The following is a 17,742-nucleotide window of genomic DNA, read 5'->3' as shown; positions in this document are numbered from 1 at the left end:
AATTTATTTGAACCAGTTATTGTTCTATCTTCATGAAAATGAGCTCATACATCTGTGAACTCGAAGAGATGCGTCGTTTGTCAAAGTGAAATATGTGATGGTCTTAACAAGTTTGGGGAAGAATGTGTGTTTCAGTGTTTCTTTGAGAAATAATATTCCGGCGAGGGCACATTCAGTGTTCCGGAGGCACTGCTGATGCTATTCTGTTTATTATTATATTATAAAAGCGTTATTTTGGTGTGCTCGGGGAAGGAGGGGCACTCTCAGAGCTTCGGAGGCAGTGCCCCCACCAAAACATGCGTGGAAGAGACACTGCCTGAAACTGAAAGATGCTACAAAAGATCGTTTCAAGTATCATGACCAGAAAAATGTAGATATTTAGGATAGACTTGAAGAAGTTGACTTAGAAGCCGAGTGTAATAACACTGATATATATATATATCGCTGCCATTGTGACATAATAAACAGAACTAATATCAAGAGATTAGTAAGTAGGTTCGAAAAATGTCACAAACATCACCAACACCTGCTATCTCAAAGGAGGCATGTATTAGAAGATCCTCAGCTATTTACCAGTCGCTATGTTCAACCGTTTAACAAATACATTTGTGTGTTCTGTCAAACTGACACAGGGAAATCAACAAAAATTGTTATGACCAAATCCGTGTCAGATAGAATACTAGAAATAACAAGAAGAGGTGAATCTCTTAATAGTCGATTATCAGGAATTCTTAATTTGATCGCAGATGGCGTTAGATACCGTCTTCCACGCTATGTGAGGAAAACCGGACAGTACCAAAACAGTAATGTCTTTAATAATCCACAGGAAACATTTCTTTCCAAAGTCGTCAATTCTCTTTGTGTAGGAATCGCAAGAGAGCAAGTATCGGTTTGTTGGATGTGTGGAAATACTACGAGGTTCTGGTGGGAAAAGAAGGTATTAGTCTACAGTTGGGATGTACAAAAACTCAAAACGCCGCTTCAAAGAAAAATTGCCGAAACTTATGCCCGTTGAGATTGCATTTGTCTCTCAGGTTGATCAGAATGAACCAGAAATCATTTTCACACCAAGAGTTGAAAAATCTGCAATACAGAATCTCAAACAAAGGTGAAGAAACTACAAACTGAAGAGAACATAAAACTAGCACATATGACCAACTGCAAATCAGAAATCCTTCTCACTGTATATGATGATGCAAAGAAGATTAGAACAGATGTTCAAGCATTACCAACATATCGTAATTATGCCCATGTTAGTGATGATCTAGCAAAGAAAGTGATTCCTGAAAATCTATTCATGTTTGTTCGTGGGCTTCTTACACATGATGCATGGGATGAAGATACTACAAACACCAACAATAATGTAAGTGTAGACCCTACTCAGCCTGTGTCAGGATATTTCTAAAGGTCATACATTAACTGCAAAACACATTGGAGCTTGGTATGGCAGTCCATCAAAGTACTAAACCAAAGTCACTTGCTGAGCTAATGCATAAAAAGGGAAATACTATCAGCTACGATTAGGTCCGGTGTATCGACACAACATTAGCACAAAAAGAGTGTGAAAACTTTTGGAAATGTAGTAATTCCTTCTAATCGTCAAGCAGGCAATTTTGTACACTTCGCAGCAGATAATATTGCTATTGAGGAAACTCTTGATGATGCGTTCCCTTTAAATGCAACGCAGATGGTAGCATATAAAGGTAAGTCTTCAGTTGTTGCACAAAAAGAACAACAGGAGGAACTTAAGGCAGTTTGAATAAACCTTTCCAAATTTTTAATTTGCTTCCTAATCAAGTAATACAAGCACCTTATAGGTGTCAAATCCGACCAATTCCTGTATATTCACTTGGAGTACTAAAGTCAGATTGGTTCATAACTTATGAAAGTGCGGAAGCTGGTAAGGCACTTGCACAAGACATTGTCCGGGGACTTCGCAGAATGAATGATCGAAACGCTCAGGACATTCCTTCGTGGACAGAATCCAACGCTTCGTCTTCTATATCGGCCAAAGTTGTTTAACAATTGCGGGATGTGTGCCAATTATCAATGCTACTGCTCATAAAGAAAATACTCCGTGGACTGTAATCCAACAACAAGGGCGCCAATCCTGGGGGACATGCGGACCCGGGCTCCCAAAGCTCATGTGGGTCCCCTATTGTATTTATGAATATACAATATTTGGCATAATTTGAGTGAAATTTGTCTTAAAATCCTCATATATATATATATATATATATATATATATATATATATATATATATATGTAGATAGATATAGATATACCATCTGCATCTGAATGGGCCCCCCAAATTTATAAACAAATCGGCGCCCTTGTCCAACAATGCCTGAAAATATAAAACAAATTCCTAATATACGTGCCTCCTTTGAGTTAGCAGGTATTAGAGGTATTTTGTGACTCTTTTCAAGCTTATTTTGTAATGTCTTGATATTAATTTTGTTGGTTATGTCAGCATAGCAGCGACGGTGGTAAAAAAAATATTATGCTATTTATGTTATATGTTGTAGCAGCGACTATGTTATTCCACTTTGCTTCTAAGTCAACTCCTTCAACTCTATCCAAGATACAAACATTTTTCTGATCCTGGCACTTGATACAATCCTTTACAGCTTTTTTAAAGTTTCAGGACACCTTCTCACCCAAACTTACTAAGCAGCGGCGCAAATCTGTCTTCAACATTGGGGGGGGGGGGGAGACCTTTTCCGTATTTTTTTTAAAGCGATATTCAGAATAATTATGAAGTTGAAAAACAGTGCTGTAAAGGATCAGGGGAGCAGAGTTGCCTTCAACATTGGGAGGCAGGCAAATTTGAGGCTTATTCTGGGTACACTTCGATTTCATCTTACTTTCCTTTTTGGCAGTCGGATACAAATCATCACATTTCTCTACCCCTAAAAATATTTCAAATCGGATTATTGGGGGGACAGTCCACCAGGCACGTAGCCAGGATTTTGCAATAGGGGGGAGGGGGTGACATGAAATACTATGGTTACACACCAGGGCATCGATTAATCTAAACTATTTTACTGGCAGCATACCTATATAGGTCTTTTAGGATAATAAAATGAGGACATGTTAGTAAGTATTTTAAGAAGAAAAACTATGAAGAAATTTTGAGTAAAAGAAAATAAAAAAAGTATTGAAAAAGATATAGACTTCCGAGGTCATTCGAACTCGGTTCTACTTGTCTTCTTTCTTCTTCTTTTTCTTATCTTCGTTTAATGCCATCAAGGATAACAACGAGATACTCTTTCGGGAGTAAAGACATCCTATAAAATGGATTACAGGTGCCGCGAAATTCAAAATGATTCATATTATTGGTGATTCTGGGCATTTCTTAAGTACTATCTGAGAGTCTATGTTATCCATGCAGATAGATGGAATTCGGAATGCTTTGTTACAATAATCCCAATTTTTAACTCCCCCCCCCCGGTTTCCTCCACACAAAGCCCCTCATAAGAAAGAGTAACCAAACACTTGCTGAAGCTTTATATTTTTGACGCTGATTCATCTTTTTCTCGTTTGTTTTTTGTTTCATCCTTCCTTAATATTTTTCATTAAGGACCCAACCCTTGGCTACGTGGCTGAGTCCACCCCAGTTCTCAGTTTCCAGGGAACATGTCCCGCTCATCCCCCCGGGATTTGTGCCAGTGTTATTAATACCATCACATATTTCACTTTGGCCAATGACGCATCTCTTCCAGTTCACAGATGTATGAGCTCATTTTCATGAAGATAGAACAATAGCTGGTTCAAAAAAATTAAAACATAAAGAACTTTAATATTTAAAAAAATAGTTATATAATCGTAAAGTGACAATTTATACTTATGAACCAACTATTAAGTGCAACTTCTGTATCTGCTCTTATTTGAGTCACGTTATTAATATTTCACTGCTGTTATGCGTACGATTATCACACAGTTCTATAGTAGCGTATATTTGGAAGAAAAGGCTTTTATTTGAAATTGAGTCAGTAGTGAGAGTTTTAACTGAGTGCATAATTTTCAATTGATGAACAAATATTCATAATCTTGTTTCATATGCTTTTGGCTTTATTTTAAACTTCTTCATTGAATTTTGTATCCTTTTAAACATATTGTTTGATATCAAACAAGGCTAGGTTAATAAGCAAAAATATGACGGCCATTTTGAAAATTCTTGGCAGCCATATTGAAAATATATTTTATGCGTTCTAGTATCACATATTAAATAATTTGTCCTAACTTATACAACCTCGTATCTTACAAACATATAATAAATATGCATATATTTAACGGCTTTCATGTATATTTACAGATAAAGTAGTGTATTTCTGAAAACTGCCATCATTTTACAAAATGGCGGCTCCTGACGTAATTTTAGAAATTCAAGAATGCCAACAAGTCGTTTCACGTTCCCTAGGGCCCCATAAATCAAAATATATCAGTTGGCCCTGGTAACATGTTGTACCTCCCAAGCCCCCCATTACTCAATTTCACCGCTAGACTTTAAGGACGATCAGAAACCTGTTTCTAATAACTTACACTGGCTTACAAGTATATTTCTTACAATCCACAATATTTTGAAACATAAATAGTAAATTAAAAGTGAAATGTATTTGACAATATTAGGAATGATAACTTAGATATCTCATAACTTGAGTGACTTATGAAGATTAAATAATTGCTGAAACAAATACATTATTATGGGATTATACATTTCAAACAATGTACTGACATTTTGTGAATGTTGTTACCGAGAACGTACATACTAAGGTTATTTTAGAAATCTCACTCTGCTTAATAATCCTACCATACACTGAGAAAAATCCGTTCTCTGTATATTGTACAAATATACGGAATCCTCTTGCTTACTACAGAAATCAGTACGGAGCATACGCTATCCGTATGCTACAGAGGCACTGCCCTTAGATGTTACATCATGTCGTTGCAGGATATTTAACAGTATTCCTTAGATTACATACATATATGTATATTAGATTGTCTGGTATACTTTATGTTATATACACTTCCACTTGTATGTGAGATCGTGGTCGCCTGTACTGTTTCATACGGAAAGTACGTACAGATGAAAAACTTATACACAAAATATTATAAGACATTTGTTTTCAGTTATATATTTGTTGTACGTTAAGTCCAAAAACTACAGGATTTACAAATGCAACATACGATTTTACGAACACCACATACATTTTCTTCTCAGTGTAACAGTCCAAAAAATAACTCACTGTTTGTAACTAAATAATTTTTAAACAAGAGGACCTATACTCACTAATCTAATGTGCAAAATAGTGTAAGGTATTTAATTGCTCGTAGTAACTGTAACTGAAAATTTATGCCACACATACGCGGGTGATTGGTGATGGAGCGAGCTAGTCATATTAGTCACTACAGCAGAAGACAAGAGTAGCAAAATGGTTGAGGTTTGGTTTATTTGTTGAACGGAAAACTGTACTCAAATAGTACTGAAAGGGAGATAACGTTGACAAGGTACAACATCAATGGTAGGGAGTGTATGGGACAAAAGTACCAACACATCAAACAATTCCCCGCATTCAGGAGGGTAAGAGGACTCAGTGGTAGAATGCTTATCTCTGATATATGAGTTCGACTCCAGCCAAATAAGATTGTGTTGGACAACATCGTACTCGTGGATTTTCTCGGAGAACTCCTGTTTCCTCCCTCTTTTGTCAGTCCACCAAATCTTCCGTCATCACTCACTTGCATTATTCATCGTCTCCCTTATCCTTAAGGGTATAATCGTGGGATGTTAGTAAATCTGCCCGGCGACGAACAGCTACAAGTTTTCGGCGTCCACTGTTCTAACAGTTCACCCGATCACTGCAGAAATCAAGGTGGGTGCGAAAGTGAGTTTAAACTGCCAAGTATAAGAATTATTCTGAAAAGAAAAAAACTGGAAAGTGCACATTCCAAAACTACTTTATGCTAGGAACGAGAACGACCTAGATCGAAGGATGGACTACCATGAATGGTTTCAGCACATGGTTGTGGGAATGTGAACTTTGAATGAAAGTTTCCGACATTTTTGATCCCTCTGTATAACTATTTCTTTTTAAATGAGACGCACTTCTAGTAAGAATTGTCACCTATTTCTAATGTACGATCATCTTGACTACCCGATCGTAGCCTCTCATATCGATTTGTGATGAACCGCCATCCCATGAAAACTACAAATGCCAGACAGACAAAACCTAAAAATCCAGCAAGAATTCCTCTTGTAAGAAGCCAACCATAACCAGGTATCTGATGATGTGCACTGCGCCCAACAATATCATCAACGTAATGTATTGTAGGTTTACTCCTTATTTCAGCGTTTGTTGTAGTCTTAATTATTGGGACAGTAAACAGAGAATCAGTTTGAATTGCAAATGTAGTTTTACTGCTAGTGGGCAAAGTTACAGATATGTCGTTATCTTTTGTGCTAGTGGAAAACGCAATCGCGTGTTGAGTAGTTCCCTTAATAGTTGTTGATTTGTCAGAAGGTTTAATACTTGTTGATGTGTCAAAAGGGAAATCGTGACCACCATTCAGTTCACAGTTAAATTGTTGTTTTTCATCACATCTCTCATCTCTAGCTTCCGCCCATGACCAACCGATCATTTCGCTTGGAAATGAACAACGTATTAAATTATTTTGTTTTATTCTTCTAGACAATGTCCAATTTCTTAATGCCTTTAAATAACAGTCACAACGCCAAGGATTCTCCGATAAGTCCAAAACTACTAACTTCTCTAATTGACTTACAACAGCGACGTTTAAGCTAGATAGTTCGTTATTATCGAGATATAGTTCTTCTAAGTTTGTAACTTTAGCGAAAGTATTAGGTAATAAATGTGGTATATTGCACCTTCCAAGATCTAATATTTTTAATGACAAACTATTTATAATAGACACCGTTTGTTGCAAAGCATGTAAAGCATTACCTCGAAGAGAAAGAGTTTTGAGTTTATGATTTTGAACAAATATATCAGGATCTATGTAAATTAGTTCACAGTATGATAGATCTAAAAATTCAAGATTACTGAGTTTGTAAAATATCTTAATTCCTAGTTCTGTGAGTGGATTTGTTCCTAATTTTAGAGTAGTTAAACTTGAAAGTTGAGAGAAAGCTTCTGTGTGAATTTCTTTGAGGCGACATGCTCTAAGATCAAGAAGTAACAGGGAAGGAATATCAAATATATGAGTACCGTTAGGAAGTCTTTCTAATGGATTCCCAATGAGGTAGAGCTGCTCAAGCTTTTTATTATTTGAGAAAGCATTTGTTGGAATTGCATTGATTTTGGAAAACGACATTTTCAGAACTTTAAGATTTACAAGATATGATAACATTTTTTCATTAAATGATTGTAAGTTATTTGACGTTAATAACAAATGAGTAAGATTTGTCATTTTACATAAGACCGATCCCGTTAGGGGACTATGGAAATTTAGGTTGAGTTCTAAATAAGTAATGGATGGGATGTTAAAGAGAATTCCATAACCCAATAAAGCAACACTCCGGTAATTTCCACGCATTACAAGTTTCCATAATTTACCATTCTTCTGAAAGATTTTTTTATCAAACATTATCAAGCTACTGTCAATAAAATATATTTCTTCCAGCTCTCTTAAACAAGAAAAGTGTTTCTTTTCTACCGTCATGAGTTCATTAGAGCTGACATTGAGGATTTTTAAACTAGGAGTTCCACAGAAGAATGTGTAACATGGAATTCCTCCGTTTATGCATTCACTTACATCTAGGACTTCTAAGGAATTGGATATAAGTAATGTTATGTTTTTATTCGAATCAGGAACAGTTTTTATGTAACGCCTATATCGATACGTGTAAGTTAGGGGATTATGTCTCAAAAATAACGTTCTCAGTGTTTTGTGGTCCTCAAACGCAGTGTTATTAAATTTGCTGATATTATTAAAAGATAAATCAAGATATTCAAGGTTAGGAAGCAAAGAAAAGTTAATTTTCTCTACAGTTTGAATATTATTGCCTTTCAAGTAAAGATGAGTTATGCCTGAAAGTAAAGAAAAGAGTTGTGGCTGTAACGTGTGAACATTACAAAAGTTTAAGTTTAGATCTTTTAGAGAAGTAGCATTTAAGAATGGACCATTTTCAGGAAGTTCAAGCAAAACGTTGTGACTCAAATTTAAAGTATTTATGTTAGGATTGTTCTCGAAAATACTTATATCTAATTTTGTTATCCTGTTCTTGGACAAATCCACAACACTAAGGTTCTTGAGTCCTCGGAAAGCGTACTTGTCAATGGTATCCACTGCATGTCCAGTCAAATAAATTTCTTGCAACTGCAGAAGAGAAACATTCTGGAAAGCGTCATCCACTAGATGCACAATAGGATTCTTTGACAAGTATAAGGAAACAGTATCAACGTCTAACGTGGTAGGTATACATTCCAATCCTTGGCCAGAACAATCCACTACTTTTTTATCTTCACTAACTGACATTATGCAGTCCGCTGGGCATGTGGAATCTCCACTAATTTGGTAAATAGTCTGACATAATAAGATAATAGACAGCACGGTTTCTATCTGCTTGATCCGCATAATGAAACATACAGCTGAAAAGTAAAATAAAAGACTATTAGAAAGAATGAGAAATATTAGATTATTCAAGTGATATCAAGAGATTTTAATAGCTACAAACCGAAGAAAAATAATTGAGCTTTAAATCTTTATTTGAAGTAACCTTTGAGTTGATTTAAACCTACCTTCATATTATGTTCTGCTATATGCGTGCTTCATGAGATGTTTATATTACAATGTATCTTAATATTAGAGAATCTCTCGTGTTTAAATTTAATGACCGAGTAAAACATTAGAATTATTAATCAAATATTTGCAATTAATCTGGAAAAGATTTCTAGTAAATAAATGGAACAGAACTATTCTTTCCCACGGGACGAGTCAGAATTTCTGTGACGAGATAGAAGTAAGACAGGACTGTTCAAATAGAAATAAACGAACTTCTAATCTCATGGACAACACCTCACGGAACAAATTTCTCGGCAGTTGTTGTGAAAGTATTCATTTAGGAAATACGAAGGAAATTACATATTTTCAAAGAACTTTGTCGGAAAAAGATTTCTGTCCCCAAGAGTAAACTAGTCTTTCTGCATTTTTAATGGACAATGACTTTATATCACATTGCAGTTATATAAATGAAATACTAATGTAGGAAATCAGAACACAATCAAATGAATTGTTTTCGAAAAGTCATCCGAAAACAATTTATCCGATCGCTTAGATTCCTCCTCCTACATTTCTCTTCCAAAAAAGTGAGTTACACGTAGGGGATTGTAAGGGGAGATTTTAATCAATGCTTTGTATGTGTATATATCTATCTATATCAATCAACCAACCAACCAACAAACCAATCAATCAATCAATCAATCAATCCAGAGTGGCCCTTTTTAATCTTTCCACGGAAATATCTAAAAAACGGTTGAACATAAATGAACCAAACAAAAACTCAAATAGGAAATGCCATGGGGTACACCGAATAGTGTTGTCGCGGTGCCTCCTAGGGACGCCCTTCATGGGGCCCAACTTTAAAATTTTAAATGGAAACATGGGCGAGTGATACCTCGTTCGATATATCTTCAAACAATAAACAGCGTTGTGGCAGAAGATTTTTCATATGGGTCACAGTTTTCAAAATGGCCACCAAGACATGGTGCCCGTATGAGATAAAACGTCCAGTGCCGCTAATATGAAAACAGAGATAAATGAACAGAATAAAACTCGTATAGGAAATCACAGAGGGTATTTATCATGCCACGACTCGAGAATAATGCAACGAAGAAAAAGATTATTAAAGTATAATTGACATAATACAGAAGAAGAAACGTAATTCTTAAAAAAATATATCTTTCCGATCTCTCTCCGTAAGTGTGTGAAACGGGAATGAATGGTAAAATCTCAAATGATAACCCCATTTTTACTTGCAATAGGTATAATTTGTCTGAAACACTTGTACGACAAGTGCCTGGCACTGTAATAATAAAAATAAGGTAAAATTCGGTTTGGAGAGTAACACCTATTTGTATTACGAAGTGTGATTTGATGGGAAAAAAGAAGCAACTGAAATACGAAGCAAAGGTTTTAATAATTCATTTTTCGAACTTTCAAGCATTTTGCCCACACCTGATAATTTAACGCAATGCGTGCAAGATGTTTGGGAGGTATCTGCATTAGTAAGTACAGTTTCGTTACTGAGGATCATAACTGAGATTACCACTGAAAGTTATTCGGAATGTAACTATGGATAACATTTCAGTGAATCTCATATTCTATCACATGCAAGAAGACAGAGAAGGAAAAGAATTGAACCAGTATGATACATACGACTGTTGAACAAAATCAACGTTTGTACACATTGTGCTAAAATTGCATTGATAGACAAATTTGTTTCACACTTCAGTTGATTCATTTTTGCATCAAATCATTGCAATTAAAATGGAAACTACCATTTAACAAGAATTTTACACACCATTCCATTTTACCATTTAATAAGATGTCTTATTACAGAGACATCTAACTCAACACATTTCAGATAAATTTCTTTCGTAGATACAATTTGCAAGAACTAAGGTTCTCATTTGCAGTTTCACCTATACTTCCCGCTTCACCCAAATTACGGAGCCATCAATTTTCTAGGAATTAGATTTCCTCCTTTCCATTATGGCACTTTCACTCTAATTATTTTTCCTCTGTTGCCACATTCTCGAGCCGTGGAATCATAAATACCCTCTGTGATTTCCTATTCGAATTTTTGTTCTGTTCATTTATCTTGAACCGTTGTCATACTAGTGGTACTAGACCTTTTATCTGATACACGTACCATGTCTTGGTGGTTATTTTGAAAACGGTGACCCATAATAACAATCTTTTGCAATAGCGCTCTTTAGTTTTTAAAGATATGTCGAACGAGGTATCACTCACCTAATGTTTCCATTTACAATTTTGAAGTTGGGGCCTGAGAGCCTATTTCGGGTGGCCCTGGGGGCCACTGGGACGATACCAAACGATGTGCCCCATGACATTTGAGTTTTTATTCAGTTCATTTATGTTCAACCGTTTTCATATTAGTGTTACTGGACGTTTCACCTGATACAGACAACATGTTTTGGCGGCCATTTTGAATACACTGATCCATATGTAAAATCTTTTGCTACAACAATTTTTAGTTTTTAAAGATCTATCGAACGATGTATTACTCGCCCCATGTTTCTATTTAAATGTTGGCCCCTGGGCCCCCATGAAAGGCGGCCCTGAGTGGAACCGCGACAACACCATTCGATTTGCCTCATGACATTTTCTATTGGAGTTTTTGTTTGGTTCATTTATGTTCAACCGTTTTCATATTAGTGGTACTGGATATTTTGCTGATATAAGCAACATATCTCGGCTGCTATTTTAAAAACGTTGACCTTTATGAAAAATCTTTAGCTACAGCGCATTTCAGATTTTAAAGATCTATCAAACAAGGTATCACTCACCCCATGTTTCCATTTAAAATTTTCAAATTAGGGCCCGAGATCCCATGAAGAGTGACCCTGGGGGGCACCATGACATTACCATTCGATTTGCCCCATGGTATTTCCTATTTGAGTTTTTGTTCAGCTCATTTGGTTCATTTGTTCAACCGTAAATAATGGAGAAACTAAGCCAATATCTGTGTAGATCTAAGAAAGTTAATTATATAAAATTCCATAAGCTGATCAGTATGGGTCTGTATACCTAGTTTTGGATCACCCTGTATTAAACATAAACAATAAAAATAAAATAAAGAATAAGAAAGAAATAAAAAAGAAAGAAACATAAATGAAATAAAATAACATAAAAATAAAGAGAAATATCTATAAGATTAGCATTGATGTAAAGAAAAAAAACGTTATCTCTAGAGATGCGCACGAGACAAGATTTGTGGCTATCTCGTCTCGAAAATGTGCTGTAAAAGTGATGTCTCGACTCGAAAAGTGCATATTTCTCTATTGGAAGAGCCGTGTCTCGACTCGAATTTTGTCAGGAAAATCCTGTCTCGAGCGCATCCCTAGTTATATCTGTAACTTAACAGAACAAAGTAAATATACATTATTCCATTAGTCATCTGGTGCATTTCTTGTCTATATATATATATATATATATATATATATATATATATATATATATATATATATATATATATATAACAATTTCGGATATAAAAGATATGAAAGAGAAAGATCAATCTTTGGACTTTTCTTAGATACATTAGTATAATTTTGACAAATTCGAATTAGAGAATTCATATTCATGGAAGTTCTGGATTTCACATTATAAAATAGCTTTTTATTTCTTAGGCTGTTTATGGTTGTTTTAAAATTTAACATACCTATGCATTCATGATTATTTATAATACCATTCACCAATTTAAATAAGAAAATAAATTGAGATATTTCCCGCCGTGTAGTTAGTGACGAATTTTAAACATGTACAATAGTGTACTTTAAGAAACTCTCATGCTATAGAAATTCACCCTGTACAGTTTAAAATACAAATATCCTAAAAGCATTATTTTATATTCTTTCAATGTTTCTTTGGAGTTGCTTATAATAAGGAGTCGATATTATCGATGTATATTCCAACTTGCTACGTACTATACTAGTAAACAAAACCGCACAAGCTCTTATGTTAGTAAATGTACTTGTGTTTCTAATTCAAAATCTGTGAGTGTAAAAACTCGTGCGTAGTATGTAAAAAAGTAATATGTAAACCTAAAAGTTAATGCTGCACAAGAACTATATTACTGGATAAAGTGAAACTGATCTTTTAATACATCCTCATTAAGGCCTTCATTACATAACTAACAAGAAAATAATGCATATTATGGCTAACGAGATACAGCTCAAAATTATCATTAGATCCTAAATTTTTATTTATGTTCAACTTAAATATTGTCCATAAGTAAGTTTTACAAGATAACACGGGTAAGGGTACACTCTCTCATGTAGTTTTCGAGAAAATATTAAGAAAGATTTTTGTGGTGTTTAAATCTATGTCCTTTCCTTGCATAATTGACAATTTTTATTTTACTGAAATTATTTACATATGCATTCTATATGATAAGCTAGAGCAACAGAGTTTATCAGCATATTTTCGTATAAATTCTTCTGAAAATTTGCTTCCAGAAGATATATTCTCAAAATGAACTTCATTTATAAAGTCATTAATTAAGTCCTGGTAAAAACACATCTTATCAGAATCATCCTTATCTGAGAATCCTCGTATAAAATCTGATAATGTTCAATATTCACATTTTTTTTTCAATTTATCTCATCTGCAAATTCTTTATTAAAATCTTCTAGTAATTGCCACCATGATATGATTTTCCAATTGAGCTTGTGTTTTGATATTTATCTATGAAACACGCATCGTAATATCTGTTATAACAAATTTAAAAAAAATCCTCTTCAAAAAGGGATTCTAATGTTTCATATGACAAATCAATAACGTTCCTACAAAGAATATCTTTTATGAATAAAAGAAAAGATCTCACAAGTATTTTGTTCTATAACAAGAGAAAAAATTACAGTAAAATAGGTTCAGATAGAAATTTTTTCTATGGCGCCCTTCCCTTTACGTTGATATTGAATATCTCGGCAACCACACATCAGCAAGTGACGAAACCAACTTTAAAACACTCCTTAGACCCTACTGAATCGATTGACATGTTAATTGTCCCTCTCAGACAATTTTCGACATAACCCGTCTGCTACCGAAAAGGTGTACTTTCCACACGAAATACTACTGTTTTTTTTATTACACTCTAGAGCAGGGTTTCTCAACTTGGGGATCGCGAGAGGCTTTCATGGGGATCGCAAAAATACGCAGAAGAGATAAATATAATTAGAATCTAATGCACGAAAATATTTTGAATTTTGTTCTCATAGGCATATTTTTATTTTTATACATATTGTTAAGAACAACAAAAAGTAGGTATAGTAAACATTTTCAACTAGTGCAGAGTTGTTTAAAAATCAATTTAAATGAAAGAGGTACGATATGAAAGTAATGAGCACTACATATTGAAATACCAGAAAAATACAAATGCAACAAAACCTGCATATTGAAATACAATTAAAATTAAAAACAGTAATCTGCAAGAGGCGTGTTGCGTTTGTTGATAAATCAACAATGTACAAATTATTCTGTAGGCAATAAAAAGGGTTGCTTTCGTTTAGGATTCTTTGTTGTTCTTTTGCAGAATTGTAGACGTATCTGTGTGAGCGAATAGTCTTTTTCTTCAGCAAGCTGGCAACAATGAGGCATATTTTTGGTATGGGGTTTTATTTGTTTCCTAAATTTTAAATGTAAACAAGTGGTTTTTAACAGGTTTTGGTAATACTGAACACACACACAACTATGTACCAAATTCACAACAATATGAGGCAACTCAAAGTGGTGGCCTCTCGAAAATTAAAATACTCAAAAACTGTGTTTAACAACTCTCCAAGCTTAGCTTAACAAAAATTACAAAGCACATTTTTTCATATGTCCCCGAACTTACCGTTGTGCCCAAAATTTACTATTCTGTAGCAAAATTTATTGTTCTTTTCAAAAATTTAACATTCCGTCCCTAAATTTATCCTTCTCCTCTACAAATTTACCACTCTGGCCCTAGGTTTATTGTTCTGCCCCCAAATTTACCATTCTGTCCCCAAATTTATTGTTATGTCCACCAAATTTACCATTCTGTCTATAAATTTATCGTTCTGTCCAGCAAATTTATCATTCCGACACTACATTTATTGTCCTGCTCCCAAATTTATCATTTTGCCCTAAAATTTACAGTTCTTGAGCCCAAGTATGAATTGCGTACTCTAAATGTACATTTATCGCTCAACATATGCCATTGCATAGTTGTATTGTAACATTTTCAATGAAAAGTTGACACTTGTAAATAACACATTTGGGCAATATGCCCCATCTGTAGGTGTCGCCATTTTTATTGGCCGTAGACATAACAATAAATTACTAAAACAAAGTAAATATTACGTCCAAAATTTGTGAGAAAAGACATTTTTATCTGGATCACTTCGACAAATGTCATACAAAGGTTAAAATGCTAACATTCGAAGTAAATTTAACATGATTATTACACTATTAACTTACATTCGTAAATTATTTATTATAACATCTAGAAGAGTAGTTCTTTTCTTACCTGTAGAAGTACGTGTGTGATGAAAGCAATCTCGACAAGTCTTGTTAATAAATGTGATTGCAACAATGGAAATCTGTATAAAAAGCGCCTTTGCAAGCGATATCTTATCGCCAGGATAAGATCTGTCAATTTCCTTTTTCTGAGGTAATAAAGGGACTTTATAGCAGTAAAGATCAATGATTTGTAATACAATATTAAAATAGCAATGTAGAGAATGCATTTGTTAGTTTCCAATTTATTTTAATTTACTCACGGCTAAAATGACTCCCAATGGCGATTGTCTTAAGTTCTATACGTAATTTAGAACGACTGTAATTATTTTGCCCTCACGATAGTTGCAAATTTATATAGCGTTCTACATGAGTATGAAATGTTTATAGAAGTCTTATTTCTGTCTTTCCTTTCGTCTGTCATGTACCAGAGAATCAACAGTAAGACAAAGTGAGTAATGGTTTTGATACGAATTTATGGGGTAAATTTCGGTAAGCACCCCTGCGATAACTGGAAATTTTGAAAAATTACGGAGAAGAATTTGTTAATATAAACCCCGTTGGGCGTAAGCTCTAAACTACGATAAACAAATCCACGTGAAACGAAATCTCGCTGATTTGCTGTTGTCCCACCAACGCTTGTACTCCTCCGCAAAATAGTTCATGTGATTGCATTATTACTTTTACTATGAATCTCAATATAAAACTACAACATTATTATAAATGACAAAAATATAATATGGATTATCTAATTAAACTGCAATGGAATGTGGTTAGTGAAACAATATAAGTAAACACTAAGTATGCCCAGTAATCATGGCTCCGATTCAACTGTCAAGGCGTGTTCTGCTTTTAAGTCTGAAACATGGCTGACATGAATTCCGGTTCAGCGAGTGTTGTGGTGAAACATCAAGGTAAACCTTTACTCACTAAGCAACAATTGTTTACCAGCGAAATTAAAAAATATTTTTTTAATCTTTCGAGTTTTTTCTTTCTTTTCTGCTGCTGCTGTAAGTATCTGGACAACACGAGACAGTATTGTCAAAATGCGCGTGTATAATTTGCTCCTCCCCATGGGGAGTGGGAGTGATACATCACTATACAATCGTACTCGTGACAAGCGGAAGGATACAAATATTTTGTTTATCGAGCTTAGAGCTTACGCTGAACAGGGAATAGTAGTTGTGATGTATGAAAAAAGAAAAAGAGGATACAAATTAATGTTTACTTAGATATATTCAGTTCAAAATCTCTTGTAGTGACGAATCCTGTAGAGAAATTTGAAGCTTAAAATATATAAAATAATAATTGTGCCTGATGTTCTGTATGGTTGCGAAACATGGTCGCTTACTCGGAAGGAAGAACATAGATTGAAAGTATTTGAGAACAAGATCCTGAGACGAATATTTGGACCCAAGACAAACGGGAAGGGGGAATGGCAGAAACTTCATAACGAGGAACTACATAATTCATACGGTTTACCAAACATTGCTAGGGTTATCAAATCTAGGAGGGTCAGGTCGGCAGGTCATTTAGCCAGGATGGAATAAAGCAGGAACACTTTCAAATTGTTAACTGGAAGACAACCGGAAAACCACTATTAGGAAGACCTAGGCGTAGATGGGACTGCAATATTAAGATGGATATTGCAGAAATAGGAATACAAAATAGAAACTGGATCCAGTTGGCTAAGGATACTGCCGTGTCGCGACAAAAAGCTGTAACTTGAGTTACATTGTTTTGTCGCTATAAGCATTTTTGAATTTCTCGCCACCGATATTATGTTCACCAGGCCCAGCATTGAGCTGAGTCAAATACTTTTGAAAATATGCCAAAGAGAATTTCGATGTAAGTACACGGGGAAAAATGCATAATCCAGTCGACATGTAAATGTTGTTTTTACCAGGTTACGCTCCTCACCACATTAAGTAATGTTGTTTCATCAGTAGTACGATCTACACCACCGTCCAGCGAAAATTTTGTATTGTGGGACCACCATTTCAAATCTAGGATTAATGCCATACCCATTCCGACGGTGGTAACTTAGGTATATAAAGTTGTTACTACCTTCCTACGAGTGTCCCCTCTAGGTTCTTTCTAAATCTGTGACTCCCTACCTTACGAGAGTAATAGTTTTTAACACGAAATCAATCATGTGAATAAAATTATCCAATCACAGCGAGTCTAGTTCGACGCCGAACTCCAGATTTCCCACCTGATGTTCCCACCTGCTGTACTTTTATACATGAAATTACATTACTTAAGGAGCGCACCCGCGTAAATACGATGTATCCACACGGAATTCCTAGTCCTTTTTTTCTCAGTGTAGGAAATTAGCCGGTCTGTAGCGACTTTAGGCTCTTTTTCTCAAAACTGCTCCGCCAAAGTTATAGCGTTTTGTCGCGACAGGGCAGGATAGAAGTCAGTAGAGAACTTTTGTGAACGCAGCATTGAACCTCCGGGTTCCATAGGCCATAGAGTTAGTTTAGTTAGTT

At 34.9% G+C, this 17,742-nt stretch overlaps 1 protein-coding gene across 2 annotated transcripts in view; it reads right to left on the bottom strand.

Annotated features, from left to right (window-relative positions):
• Nucleotides 1-4,075: 4,075 nt before the first annotated feature.
• The window catches only part of LOC145683761 (podocan-like), a 75,284-nt gene continuing 61,617 nt past the window's right edge, over nucleotides 4,076-17,742 (bottom strand). For both annotated transcript variants that reach the window (XM_081755319.1, XM_081755320.1), the window contains exon 2: nucleotides 4,076-8,613. In XM_081755319.1, the coding sequence (XP_081611445.1) occupies nucleotides 6,113-8,599 (2,487 nt within the window). In that variant the 5' untranslated portion in view covers nucleotides 8,600-8,613 and the 3' untranslated portion in view covers nucleotides 4,076-6,112. The remainder of the gene's footprint in view (nucleotides 8,614-17,742) is intronic.

This window comes from Thermobia domestica, chromosome 4 (genome assembly GCF_964235325.1).
Source record: "Thermobia domestica chromosome 4, izTheDome1.hap1.1, whole genome shotgun sequence".
Taxonomy (NCBI): domain Eukaryota; kingdom Metazoa; phylum Arthropoda; class Insecta; order Zygentoma; family Lepismatidae; genus Thermobia; species Thermobia domestica.
Note: the sequence above shows the minus strand (reverse complement) of the source record. Positions and strands in the feature narration are given on the sequence as shown.